The 14,148-nt window shown below is 53.8% G+C and overlaps 5 protein-coding genes across 5 annotated transcripts; 4 read left to right on the forward strand and 1 right to left on the reverse strand.

The window, feature by feature from the left end:
* Positions 1–245: 245 nt before the first annotated feature.
* COCMIDRAFT_80168 (uncharacterized protein) lies at positions 246–1,302 on the forward strand (the record flags this gene model as incomplete). The annotated part of the gene is made up of 2 exons (XM_007684219.1): positions 246–725; positions 787–1,302. 2 exons carry the CDS (start codon positions 246–248, stop codon positions 1,300–1,302), a joined length of 996 nt encoding a protein of 331 aa, XP_007682409.1.
* A 5,223-nt stretch (positions 1,303–6,525) lies between these two features.
* Positions 6,526–6,999, forward strand: COCMIDRAFT_21451 (uncharacterized protein; the record flags this gene model as incomplete). Its single annotated transcript, XM_007684131.1, has 1 exon — positions 6,526–6,999. One exon carries the CDS (start codon positions 6,526–6,528, stop codon positions 6,997–6,999), a length of 474 nt encoding a protein of 157 aa, XP_007682321.1.
* A 2,869-nt stretch (positions 7,000–9,868) lies between these two features.
* On the forward strand, positions 9,869–11,753 carry COCMIDRAFT_80369 (uncharacterized protein; the record flags this gene model as incomplete). Its single annotated transcript, XM_007684220.1, has 2 exons — positions 9,869–10,300; positions 10,350–11,753. 2 exons carry the CDS (start codon positions 9,869–9,871, stop codon positions 11,751–11,753), a joined length of 1,836 nt encoding a protein of 611 aa, XP_007682410.1.
* A 195-nt stretch (positions 11,754–11,948) lies between these two features.
* Positions 11,949–12,179, reverse strand: COCMIDRAFT_80223 (uncharacterized protein; the record flags this gene model as incomplete). Its single annotated transcript, XM_007684221.1, has 1 exon — positions 11,949–12,179. A coding segment is annotated over one exon (231 nt), but the record flags the coding sequence as incomplete, so codon positions are not given.
* Positions 12,180–12,750: 571 nt separating this feature from the next.
* Positions 12,751–13,989, forward strand: COCMIDRAFT_31617 (uncharacterized protein; the record flags this gene model as incomplete). The annotated part of the gene is made up of 1 exon (XM_007684154.1): positions 12,751–13,989. One exon carries the CDS (start codon positions 12,751–12,753, stop codon positions 13,987–13,989), a length of 1,239 nt encoding a protein of 412 aa, XP_007682344.1.
* Between the last annotated feature and the right edge of the window lie 159 nt (positions 13,990–14,148).

The raw sequence follows: 14,148 nt of genomic DNA on the forward strand, positions 1-14,148 counted from the left end.
CGTAGGGAGTAGGGCAATCACCAAACTTGCTTGAAATTGAACAATCAGTCTTGAGCAATCTAAAATACTCATATCACTATGGCGATCAAAATATGACCAAAAATAGTTACAGTTGATGTTCAGAATGCTCATGACCAGAGAGTGCTCGGCCTAATGCGGTTAGACCCCGGAGGCTTAATCATCATCGAATCTTCGCAAGTCGAACTCCACCAACACTCCGGGACGCCAATTGCCAACAAACAGCCATGCCACCACGGGTGCGAGCTGTCCGACTCGCCTCGTCACTCATATCGTCACCCTCGCGGTTATGTGCGACACCGCTAGCCAACGCCTTCGTGCTGCCCGCCCAGCAGCGCTGCGCCTCGATTCTTTCTTCGCTGTCCGACAACACCGGGGCCTACAATAAAAAGATCCGCCGAGGTCGGGGTCCTGCCTCGGGAAAAGGAAAGACGGCAGGACGAGGTCAAAAGGGACAACACGCTCATGGCAAAGTGCCCGCTGGATTCGAGGGAGGTCAGACACCACAATGGATCACAAATCCCGAGCGAGGGCGGGGGAAACACAATCCGTTCAAGGTAGAGATGTCACCAATCAATCTGGACCGGATACAAAGCTGGATTGACCAGGGACGGTTGGACCCAAAGAAGCCCATTACTATGAAGGAATTGGCAAAGTCACGGTGTTTGCATGGCGTAAAGAGACACGGCGTGAAGCTGTTGGCAAGGGTATGAAAGATCGGGAAGAAGGGGGGGCATGTGGTGCACAATGCTAATTGAACTCGTTTAGAATCCCGAGCAACTCACCACGCCCATCCACATTGTCGTCTCTCGGGCATCGAGCGAAGCCATTGAGCGCATCGAAGCCCTCGGCGGCAGCGTAACTACCCGCTTCTACTCGCCCACAGCCATCAAGCGCGTGCTACGCGGGGAATCACACCCAACTATCTCGCTGCAAGCCTCGCCCTCGCTCGTTGCGCTGACCAGCCGCTCCTCCGCCGTCAAAATCCCGTCTCCTATTCTCTCCGCGCTGCAAACCGCCGCTGAGGAAAAGAAGTCCGAAGCCATGGCCGCAGTCATGAAGCAGGTTGGCGCAAAATACAAGTACAGGTTGCCTGACGCTACGGCGAGAAAGGATATCGAGTACTACCGTGACCCAGCGCATAGAGGGTACCTGAATTACACGCTCAAGCAGGGCGAGAGCCCCAGTTTGTTCTTCAAGCCACCAGGTGAGGCAAAGGACAGGAAGAAGCAGAGCGCAAGACGCGATGCCGCCAAGGCTAGTGCCGATAATAGGTTATTCTAGTCCAAGGCAGATGTCGTTGCGGGTTGTAGAATATAATGTACATGATATGCACTTGACTTGTATCACGAAACGAAAAGTGACTTTTAGTATCCCTTTGCAAGAGGAGATATATATCTTACCTTTGCCATCTTTGCTCCAACCAATCTATGTATATATCAACAACTAAACTATGAATGTGAATACCTCTCCCTTACGTACACCTCCGCCCACCCCCCCCCCCTCCTTCCCTCTCCCCCATCCATCCATCACACCCTCAAAATCCACATCCCAATAAACCTAGCCCCCTTCCCTCGGTCAATTCCTCGTGTAAATCAGCAACATGAAACCCGTATCCCCCCAGCTTTGAAACGCCAGCCAAGCTAGGTCTCTCTCCTCTCCTCTAATCTCCCTCCCTTTATCTATCTCTCTCTCTCTTTCTCACTCGGGACAAGAAGGGAGAAGGTATGTGGGGGATGTGGAGCATAAAGAGCGTGCACATAAGTACGGGGGGGGCTTTGTTTTGTTCGGAGATTTGGGTGATGACGAGGCTGGGGGGTTGTAGCGGGGCGGCGGGGTTATTTATAGATGGGGTTTGGGGTTGGGGGGGAAGGGATTGTGAGGGGTGTGTGTGTGTGTATACGGGTTCAAGAGTTATGGATTGAGGATTGTGGGATGTGGGGTGAGGGGGTTTTACGAGTATTGGATTGTTGTGTGGAAAGGGGGAAAGACCGAGAATAGTAAGGTGATGAGTTGTTTTTTTGGGGGGAGAGGGAGAGGGGAAGAGAAGGTGTGCTTAGGGATACGGACATGGGAGATGAACGAGCAGCGGTTGGTGGGTGATGGTGTGTGAGGGTGTGGGCGTATGGAAGTCGCGTTTTCACCGGCAAAGTGCTTAGAAAGAAAGAGAGAAAAAAAACTCTTGGAGATCAGGTGCTTGCGAATGAAAAAAACTGCCTCGATACCTACCCTTCCTCTCTTCTTGTTCAGGCAGTCCCATCCCGTTTACTTGCCTGCGTTCTGTGTGAATGTACTTGGACCTGAGTTCCGCCCTTCTGCACGTAAGATTTACCCCATTCGGACGTCTGATTGGCTTATTCCCCCCTGCCCGGGGCAACTATACTCAAACCATGCATCCCCTACATATACGAACAATATACCTTTCGTAAGCCCCATGCCATCCGTTCTTTCCAGAAGGATATTATCAAGAAAGAGGACATGGTGACTGGGCTTATTGCCGTGAGAAGAAATGCAGTTCCGACTTGGTCCCGTTTTCCATCTCATGGGCGGACACGGCGGATAACCTGTCGGTAATGCAAAGACGCATGAAATTTTTTTCCTCCCGCTCATATGCAAAGAGTAAGGTATTTCATAAGTTCAATTGCTATGATGTTGGCGTACGGACGAAAAGAAAAAAAGAAAAGAAAAAATGGGGAGGTTATGTAGGTATCCACAAGCAGAACAAGGGAAAACCGGGTATAGCGTCCAGAAACAAGAATGGAAAGATAACGATGGGGACGGAGTTATAGTGGTTGTACTCACACGACACGGAGAAGGGGAACAACGGAACCATCCAAAAAACCAGAGCTAAGCCGAGAAGAATCTTTCGCTTATACCGCCCAGAGACGCATTTCTTTGACAAACCAGCAGCGTTATCCGGTCGGTCAATTCGGTCAATTCGGTGGCGAAAGCGCCAAGCTAGAAACCTGTTGTCCAACACATTGCATATGTATGCCCAGGTGACCAAGCAAGCGCAAGAAAACGTCCATACATGAACATGTGCGCATCTGCAAAGAGAAAAAAAGCGAGAGGGCGGATGCTGGACCGACGCGTAAGTGCATTATGTCGCGCGTGTGTGCGTGCGTGTGTGTGTATGTAAGGTGGGGGGTCTAGACATATTGATTCCCTTGTCCACAGAGGATGTATACGTGTAATAGACAAAAGGAGGAGTGAGTTGAACAATGTGGTTGGGCAAGCAGCTCCCGACGGAGCGGGCGTTACATGAGCCGGAGGCACCAGGAAGTGAGTGAAGTGAGACAGGGCTGCGTGTCTTACAAAGATGCTTTGATTCAAGGAAAAAAACGGGCTGGGCTTGGGCTGGGGGCTTGCCTGCGGTTTCCACCCTTCCCTGCTGGGGTTGTACGAGGCTGAGCATATATTGTGTGTGTCTTGTGGCGAGGACAGGTCGGTTTATCTTTTAGGGCGAAATGCACACGGCCTAAACTGGTACAACATTTTGGAAACGGGCAGGGCAAAAATAGGATGGGGTATCCCGAACTATTTTTTTTTCTTGATGACATGCAAGGTGGCGCAGGGGACCCGGACAGACACTCTCGTGTTGACGTGAGAAAACATGTACACATTCATCATTTGCGAATCCTTGGAAGGGGGAAAAGTTGGAAGTGTAATGTATGAGTGCCAAAGTAAAAGAGGTGCTGCGGCGTATTTTTTTTCAGGGATGGGTTGGAAACTGCCCGTCATACGTGCGCGCCCATCTGTAGCGAACAAAGCACTCATGGTTGGCGATGACAATCTGACTTTGCGATGCATCAGAAAGAAAGCAAAGCACAGACGTGCATCCTGGCAAAGTGGTGTTGCGATATCCGCCAGGCACAAGGGTTATTTTGTTGGTTGCAATGGGCTGGTGACATGGTGGCTGAAGGTATCAAGAGCACCGCCTGATTTCAAGTTGCTGCTAGTAGTAAGATCATCGTTGGTCTAATAACCAACGTTAGGCGACCAACGGAACTTGGATCATGTGCTATGTAGCCGGCGAAAGCATATTGCCCATGACAAAGTAAGGAAGGGTGCAGTGTTAGCGAGCTAGCCTGAGATAATTTGGGTGGTGGCGGTGATGGTGGTATGTATGTGAGTAGTAGGAGGAATAGTAGTAATCAGTAGTAGTGATTATTGACAAGGTCCTGGCCGACGTCGGGACCGTTATCGTAGGCGCAAATAGAAGGAACACGCTGCATGTCCTTGGAAGCAAGGGGTGTTATGAGGTGTACGGTATGTAACCCGGTCACACAGATATGGGGGTCCTTCGCTAAAATGGCCCATGTGGCGTAACGCATCCACCTACGACCATGATGCGTCGTGGCCGAAGCAGGAGCGGAAATGGGTGCTTTGGGTCATATGTGCGAAAGTGAGCAAGTAAGTGTATGTGCACCAGACACACACGAGCACACACACACACACAACTGCGCAGATCGATACACCGGCCCCTTGTACATATACATTTTTATTCAATTTCCGGTGCAAAGCAAGCAGTGGTAACCCCTTGATGAAGGCTATTGCTCCCGCCGGGTGGCCTGACCAGTCAGCATGCTGTGACACTGTGCGACAATCAAGAGCTTGAGGCCGGATGGTTGCATCTCACTATAGCTTTGATACAACGGCATATGTACAAAGTCGAGCAAGGAATGCGTCGAGCCGGACACGGACACGGATGCCTTGGGTTTGGGTCGTTGTTTGGATAGAGGCGTAATTGCGTGGGGTTCCGCTGTGCTTATTCGCCAGGGGTCGTCTTACCTACCTGTTTGAGCGCGCCAGAGAGCGGGGATGAGTGTGAGATGGATGTGGAGGACGCGGTGTGAAGAAACTAACGTCAAGGCTGTGGGTTTTGTGAGAGAGAGTGTGTGTGGCAAAGGAATACACACGGTGCTGAGTCGGCATGAGGCGTTTGGCTTGCACCAGACTGTGCGTCCATGGGCGTGTGTGCTTTTGCAGGGCCGCGGCAAAGGCCAGACTCGTTGTGGTAGTCCGGATTGAAGGAGCCGTAGCGGCGTAGTGGTTTTTTGACAAGCCAAGGCGAGAAGCAGCCAGCAGCCAGCAGCCAGCAGCCAACAGCCAGCGGATTTGCGGACAGGGCGTGACGGGTCGTTTCTGACTGCATCCAGGCAGGCAACAAGGGGATGTTCGTGTTTTGCGCGTGCCGTCAAAGGCTCGCACTCGCTGCTCGGTCAGTCAGTCGCACTGGGTCTGGGGGTGTTTTTTTGATTCCTTTTCCTTGTCTCATCCCAGTAGCAGCGGATATCTTGTCGCCGGATTGCGGGGCACAATAAAGGTCGCACTAGATGAGCTACCATGGTGCGGCTCGGCAGACTTGATTGCAGCGAAACAGACGGCGGATTTTCTATTGACAATGGATGACATATCCCCATGTGTACGCGTCGTATAGAAGCACGGTACGTCTCAGCGCGCCATATGGGCAAGCTAATACATGTGCCGCAACTGGCATAGGCGGGTCATACACCAGGCAGCGCAAATATCCATGGCTGGGCGCGCCGGGTAACGACTCGCGCTAATACTCATCATCGTATACATAGTTTAAATCGGGGGGGAGGGGAAGAAGGGGGGGGTGGCAGTGGTGGGAAAGGCAGCGGAATGGCAAGTGGTGCAATCAATGAATGACGAAGGGAAAGCGGAGCCGAGCGTCGCCCGTGAGCCGTGAGGACGGCCGAGATGTGAGCTCCCTCTAGGCGGCTTCGTCTCCACGGGCAGAGGTGGTCAGGCGATGGGGGTTGACGATGTCCTTTGTGTGTCTATGTATACACAGACGGTATCACTTGACTCTGGACTTGGGCGAGTGTGAAGATGCTGAGGGCGCCCGGGCGAGCTAGCCTCGATAGATGCATCACCATTGCAACACGACGAGCGGGCTTCCACGGTTGGAGGGCGCTTGGCAGTGATTCGCCGCCACAAGCAGCTAGACGGCCATCCCGAGCATCCCGTTTGCCTGTAGCGAAAGGTGGACGGACGTGTTTGAGATCTCGACCCCCTCCCACCCCCCAACACCGACATGGAACCGATACATGATGGCACGCCGTATTCTATTACCCACTTGATCTTCGCCGGACAAGACTTTTGAGCTAAACAGGCATGTGCAATGCAATCATGCCTCTGCTTCCTTGCTGCCAAAGCCTTTTGCCCATTGTCCGTGTCGTGTCGTGTCATGGAGGGCCGCCGTTGATTACGCGGGCATCGATTTTTTTTTCACCGACACCCCTGCACCTCATTGCGCATGACGGGCGCTCGCAACGATGCTCCACCATTGCACAGCAACATTCTCATTGCATTGCGAAGCTGCGCTTCACCGGCGCCACAGATGGTGCTATGGATAGATTACGGGGCTGGAGCGAATCCCTTGCAAACTTGCCTGCCAAAGCAATATCTCGGTCACGGTCACGGTTACGGTTCCACGGTTAGCGCAGCGGGCCCTTCTCAGCAGAGGCGTCGGCTGCAGACATGGCCGATTTTGCTTGCTTGGACTTGCTTGCTGGGTATGGGCCATGGGCCATGGGCCATGGGCTGTGTAGGATGTGGGCCAGACGAGACAGGCAAAGGGCAGTTAGTCGAGAGAAAGCAAACATGGCTCGCTCCCAAGGACGGGTGGTGGAGGTGCTAGGAGCAGTCAACAGGTCAGCATCCGCGAACCACCGTGTGTGGGCTTGCTGCGGCTGCTATTGCTACTACTGCACGCAGGTAGCGACTCATCAACCCACCAGCCCGCCAACCCGCCAGCCCGCGGCAGGTCAGGTCTGGATGAGGGAGGGATGGGAGGGAAGAGGGCCATGGCATGGCAACACACTTGTTGGCAAGGCAGAGGACCGAGATGAGTGGGTGCCCCAGGCCGTGTGTGCACGCCAACTAATTCGGGCATCTTGGAACCATCCACCGGGGGGCTTGGGTGGACGCGTGCAAGGAGCCAGAATGCAGTAACTAAGGCGCGCGCAACAGAACCCCCAAGGCAAGGCAAGGCAAGGTAAGGCAATATGCGTTTGGTCAGGGGCGGTTGTGCAGTGCAGATTGCCTTGTCTTGCCCTGTCCTGCCCTGCCCTGCCCTGCCCTGCCCTGCCCTGCCCTGCCCTGCCCTGCTCTGCCCTGTCCTCGCCTTGCTTGGAGGGCTCAGCAGCAGTGCTCAGCAGCAGCAGTGCTCAGCAGGCAGGCGGACAGGCGGACATGCTTCAATAACGAGCTGCTATCTAGCGTCGGGAAAGGGTGTTGAGCGGCTATTGGCCCGGCAAAGATACAAGGCAGGCCGAGCCCTCGACACAGACAGGGCGTGGTGGGATCCACTCAATGATTGCAAGTCACACCAAGGCAAGACGGAGGGCAGAGAGAAAAAAACAGAGGATTGACGATCACCAGCACCCGCTCAAACTTCAGCCTGCAAAGCGTCGCGTTGGACAGGGTTCGGGCTCGGATTTAGGGCATGCTTAGGGTAAAGTAAGACCGCGAGTCCGCTAGTCCGCGGTCTGGCTGGGCGGCCTGGTTCGTATCGCTTCTGAGTGTGGTGGCAGCACGGCAGTCTTTGCATCGGCATCGCAGGGTGCTTTTTTGGCATGGCCGGCGACGAGTGGTGCAGCACGGCCAGTGACAAGCGCTGCAGGTCAAACACGGCAGGGCCGGAAATGAAGGCGCGAGTGATATGAGCGATGGATGGATGGAGGGGTGTGTGTGTAAGAGAGAGTGTGTGAGTGTGTGCGCGCGCGTATGTGTACATGTGAGTAAGTGTGTGCGTGTGTGCGTGTAAGAGTGCATGTGTGTGTGTGTGTGTGTGTGTGTGTGTGTGTGTGTGTGTGTGTGTGTGTGTGTAGTAGTAGTATCAGATGCGAGCGTGTGGGTGGTGGACATGGTGGTGGTGGAGGCGTGAGTGAGATGATGATTGTTGTTATTGTTGCTGGATGGACCACGGATGCGCAGCTGCACGGCCTCGCACGACGCTATCCGCAAACCCGCCCAAGCTGCACTCAGCGCCTCCGCTTCCGGCAATTCCTGCTGCTGCTGCAAAAGTCACGGTGCATGTGCGAATGGGAGTAGGAGTGGGAGTGGGAGCCGGTTCGAGGGTGCCGTTGTCGCATGTGCAGCCAGGTTGTGCGTGTGTGGGTGGGAGTGGTGGGTGTGTGGTATGTATTACGGCGAGCGAGGCAGGCTGAGACTGCGTAGAGTACTTAGATATGCTTGGATGCTATGTGGGTAGATTGATCATGGCTGGTGCGAGGGACAGGGTAGGTAACGGTACTCATAATCATAATCACAATAATAATAATAATAATAATAACAACAACAACCATAATTAATGACAACCACGATGAGGATTGGGATGACGCTGGCCATGATGGGATTGATGATGATGACACTGGTGGGCGGCGCAGCTGGGCCCTTGTTTTCCCTAGAGGCTTGGGCGTAGGCGGAAGCGGCATCGTGGGTATGTAAGTCGGCGTAGTCGTGTGTAGACAATTGCCGTAGTAGCCATAGTAGGCAGTGGTCGTCGTCTTGGTCGGTTGGTCGTGGTTGTGGTTGGCAGCCGGGCTGGTTGAGGGAGCGAGTGGTTCTTTGACGCCATCTGACCCGGGCCTGGCCTGGCCTCTTTGCTATGCCTCTGCTCTCACACACTCACACACGCACACACACACTTCTCTACTCAGCGGGAGCCAGTAGGTCAGTCAGTCAGTCAGTCGGTCGGTCGGTCAGTCAGCCAGCCAGCCAGCCAGTCGGCCAGGCAGCCCAGCTATTAGGCCCCGCTAGCCAGATGCAGCCAGGAAGCCAGTCAGTCAGGCAGTCGCAATCGGTCGGCCGGGCAGTCGCTTGTGCCTGCGCATTCAGTCAGTCAGTCAGTCAGTCGGTCGCTCCTGCCCTCTTACCACTGACCACCGACTACACTTAGTCACTACCACGACCCGGGGCCACTCAGCGTGCAGGCGATAGCAGCCAGCAGCTAAGCAGGCAGGCAGGCAGGCACTCACACTCGCACTAATCAGCTAATCAGCTAATCCGCCCGCGCGGCTTGGCGGGTCGCCGCTGCCCTGGCGGCGTGCCCCCGGTTGCTTTGTGCCCCCCGGGCCCGTGCGCGGCTAGCAACACGCAGGCGCGGTTGATGTCAGAGCGCGGCTTTGGATCAGCCTCTTGGGGCGTTCCTTCTACCCTGCTCGCGCTCCTGCCTGGAACCTTCCGAGCCCTTCACGACTCCGTGTGTGTGAATTACCTATGTTTTATTCAAATCCAACGGCCCCAAGCCATATCTGCCCTGCCTGTGTGCGGGCCCCCGACTGTCCGTCTCCCTACACCTCCTACGTAGTACATACGCCTACCACCTAATACATACATGCTTGCCCGCTCTCTCTCATATCCTCTATCCAAGTACTACTACTATTACTACTACTCCTCCTCCCCCCCATGCCCACCGACACTCACCCTTACTCCCACCATTCCCACCATCCTCGCCTCGCCCTTGTCCTCCACCACCCGCCGCCGCCGCCGCCGCCCAAGCGTCGCTTCCCGCTGTCCCCAACAAAGGCTGCCTTCATTGGCTTAGCACCCAAACATTGACCCCCGGTGGCTGTCATCCGCAATAGTTGCCATCGTGCTCCTTGCTTCCAATCCATACCTGGCCCGCCGGCTCCTCTTGTTTCTCTTTTTAGTCTGCCTCCACTCCACCTGCCTCTTCTGCTGGATATGCCCTCGAGCCAGACGTTCTGCAAACAATAGCTGTCTGCCGTTTCCATGACCGCCCCCTCACCTTGATCTTGCTCTAAACCCTCATTCACCTTCCGTCGTCCGCATGCTCGAGCTACAGCTCCCCCGTCCAATGCCTCACGCCATCCCGCGGGAGCATTCCTTCACCTTCTACGCCCCCGGCCCTCAACCATCCTCCAAGCTGGACAACGCCATGCAGCTTCCATATCCAAGGATGGCCAACGCCTACGATCACGACCCCCTCCGCACAGCCTCTCGAGCTCCCCTTACGCCTCCAGACCTTCCTGGCTCCGCACTACGGGTCGTCTCGCTCCCATCCAACCAGGGCTCTGGCAATCAGTATGGCTACCAACTACCCGCAATTGGCAACTCGAGATCAGCAGCTGCACCAAGAAGCCCCAGCCCGCAACGACAGCAACAGCAACAGCAACAGGCACAAGAGACATCGCAAACGCCAAAGAAGAAGTGGTCAATATCTCCAAATCTACGCATCCCACCAACCATCAACACACCACAAGAGGGCCTTCCTCAACTGGCAGCAGAGGTAAGTGGCATGTCCTATTTCGAGTAAAGCGTCCTATCTAACTTTGCAGATTACCTGTCTTTTCTGGTTCGAGAGTTCGGCCACCCTGAAACAAGTCGTTGACACAACCTCGCCTCGCCAGCCCATGCAGCCTCTAGTCCCAGATGCACATCCTACAACTGGCTTCCGGAAATGGGTAGCCACCATTCTGACGACGACCCAGGTAGCACAGAATGTCATTCTTCTCGCACTCCTCTTCATATACAGGCTGAAGCAGACCAACCCAACTGTCAAGGGAAAGCCCGGCAGCGAATACCGTCTTCTCACCGTGGCGCTAATGCTTGGAAACAAGTTCCTCGATGACAACACGTATACGAACAAGACGTGGGCCGAAGTCTCGGGCATCTCAGTACAAGAGGTTCACATCATGGAAGTCGAATTCCTCAGCAATATGCGCTACAGTCTTTTTACTTCAAAGGAAAAGTGGACCGAGTGGCACGGTATTTTGGGCAAGTTTGGTACCTTCTTTGACCAGGCCTCCAAGATACCCGCATCCGGCGCCGTCAGCCCAGTTGGACCCCAGAACATGCTCGGCGTTCCTGCAAACGTGGTCCCTTCACCACCGACCCAGCAACAAGCGTCTCCGCAAACCTCGCTGTACTCTCCGAGCCACGTTGCACTCTCCAAGACACCGCTGTTGCAACCACAGGCTACGTCTACTAACGTTTCTCCCATTGGTGCTCTTCCAGAGCTAGGTTCAATCCAACGCAAACGCAGTGCAGACTACACCAACGAACCACCAGCGAAGCGACAGGCTCACGGATTCGCCCCTGGACCCTACAGCAACGCTCCTCCAATCCCCACGCTCCAGACGCCCATCAACAGATCGTTTGAACCGCCGCCATCTGTGAACCGCCTGCCGCCTCTGCCCAGCCTCTCGATCCCTCCACCTCAGCAAGTACCACCTACTCAAGCAAAGACCTGGTCTGAGCTCCCCTTGCCTGTACCTGGAGGCCGGTCCATGGCCATGGTATACCCACCACCGGTTCAATGGCCACAGCCTAGTAACACTCCTACAAGTTCAGCCCCTCCTGCTTTCCCTCACAGCTACACACCCTCTGCCGAGCAGCCTCGTCAGGTTAGCCCGTATCTACAATCTGCAGGGTCGTCGCCTGTGAATACTTCGTATCCTGCAACGGGTTCTCGTCAGCTGTCGCCTTCGCACTTCCTCAACCAGCGACAGTCGCCTTACCGACCGGTCCGTGGTGTGCACACCCTGCTTGTCCCACCTCCCCAAACATCGATCCACAACCCTGCGCGTAACATTGCATACGATCAAATGCAGTACCAGCCACTGGGTCGACCCATGACTGACCGTCGGTCGGGCTTGCTGCCCTACATGGACCGTAGTGCTTGGCCCGAGACGAACCAATTCAACCAACTCCCCATCCCCCAACAACCTGTTTTCAGGTAAATGGGTCATTACATCATCTTCATGTATCAACTCTCGACTAGCCTCCTTTCAGCTATATTTGCGTTACCTTTTGGTCCGGTGGCCATGATATCTGTTGCGTTCGAGCGTGCATTATACTATTGGGAGGCTCTCTGTTGGCCATTTGATTTGGTCAAAGCTTTTTTTTTCCTTACTGCATCATAGCATTCGTAGGCGTTATTGGGTGCATTCTACCAAATCCGTCGTAGCCGGACGGGTTACAGACGATGAAATTCTCATGACTGGTGTTTTACGGCTGGCAACAGTGATGGGCTGGATTATGATCATCCATGATGGAATAGCTGCCATTAAAAAACAGTAGTGTATTGTCTCCGATGAGCGGATAATTGCAAAAATTACTTTATCTAGAAGATCTGGTATGTCGGATGATGTGAAGAATTTTTTTTCTCATGGTTTATCTGAATTCTACTTTCCCATAGTCATAAGCAAAGTTTTTGTCGAATGGCATGAATTGATGATGTCGTGGTGTCTATTTCCGAGCACATGATTGGTGGCAGCCTTCACACTATTCTGACGAATCATGATTGTAAATATATTTTGTACCGTAACTGAGGTGTATCTTATTCAAGTAGCTTGACTTAGGGTAGGCTTAGCTCTTCTTTTAACATATCCATTTTATGAAGAAGGAAGAAAGTGCAAACACATGGTATCTTTTTTAGCCATCATTTCCAAAATTGAAAACATATAATAATATAAGCAAAAAATCAGGATATCGTTGGGCATGAAATAGAGCCTTTGAAAACCACCTAGATGGGAAATTCTACGTTACAAGCATTGGATCCAGAGGGAAGGATCTAATTAAGTGTCAAAAATAATAATTGTGGTCGTGATGAATTGCAAGCGGATTGGGCTCAGCCCTACGCGCCAAGCCGCTTGCAGCCGCGGTATCGCGTTCGCGCTCCAACTGGCCTGCCTGTTTCTACACTCGATTTGCGCGCCACTCAAACATTTCTCAACCATGCCGCCGCCAAAGCCTAAGAAGCTCACCGCGCAACCAGTCCGCACGCGCCAATTCGCTGGAAAGCCAGCAGTCGCAGAACCCGAGGAGCGGTCCAGCTCAGAATCCGACTCAGAGGACGAAGAGCAAAAGCCCCAATTAAAACCTTTCGCGAAACCAAAACCCGCACCTATTGCATCATCGGCAGCCAAATCGAGACTCGCGTCGCGGCAAAAAAGCGAGGATGCGCGTAAAGCGCTAGAAGACGAGTTCGAGACTGAGAGCGAGGGCGAAGGAGAAAAAGATGGCAGTGGCAGTGGAAGTGGGAGTGGGAGTGACAGTGGAAGCGGCAGCGATGAGGACGAGTCGTCAGAGGAGGAATCGGGTAGCGAAGACGAGGCACCAAAGAAACTACTGCGACCAGTCTTTCTGAAGAAGAGCGAGCGAAACAAGATTACGGCGCCTGTCAAGTCAGCAGACGAGTTAGCAGCAGAGGAAGAGGCACGGCGACAAGAACAGGCAAGAGCACTCGTGCAGGAACAGGTCGAACAACGAATAGCCGAAAAGGCAGCAGGCAAAAAGGACTGGGATGATGACATCGAAGACGCCGACATCAACGCCATCGACGACACCGATGGGGTCGATCCCGACGCCGAATATGCAGCCTGGAAACTTCGCGAACTCAAGCGCATCAAGCGTGAACGTCTCGCTATCGAAGAAGCTGAAGCGGAGCGCGCCGAGATTGAACGTCGGCGCAACCTATCAGCCGCCGAGCGTGAGGCCGAAGACCGCGAATTTATTGAGAAACAAAAGGAAGAAAAAGGCGACCGCGGCCAAATGCAATACATGCAAAAGTACTTCCACAAGGGTGCCTTCTTCACCGACGAACTCAAGGAACTCGGCGTCGACCGCCGCAACCTTATGAACGCCCGCTTCGAAGACGACACAAACCGCGAAATTCTACCAGAATACATGCAGATTCGGGATATGACGAAGCTTGGTAAAAAGGGACGCACCCGGTACAGAGACATGAAGACGGAGGACACGGGTAAATGGGGAGACTTTGGGGATGACCGCCCACGAAAGGACAAGGGCGAGTACGGTGTGGATGAGCGGTTCAGACCAGATGGACATGGCGCAAGAGACAGGGATAGAGACGGCGCCACGGGCGCAAACGCAAAGCCTCTCGGAGAACGAAAGCGATTCGGCGAAAGCAACGACAGGGATAGTAAGCGCCCCAAGATACAAGACCAGGCATAAAAAAAATCGGCCGTCACTTTTATCGTTTGCCGGTGCCTTTTCACTAGGCCGAGGCACAAACTATCTAGGGAAAGGAAAAAAAAATAAAGCCACTTGAGGCTTGTACAAAATTCATATCATATACCCCTTCTTCGCCTCGGCACCTCCGAACCTTGTCGG

Source organism: Bipolaris oryzae (assembly GCF_000523455.1).
Source record: "Bipolaris oryzae ATCC 44560 unplaced genomic scaffold scaffold_1, whole genome shotgun sequence".
Taxonomy (NCBI): Eukaryota; Fungi; Ascomycota; class Dothideomycetes; order Pleosporales; family Pleosporaceae; genus Bipolaris; species Bipolaris oryzae.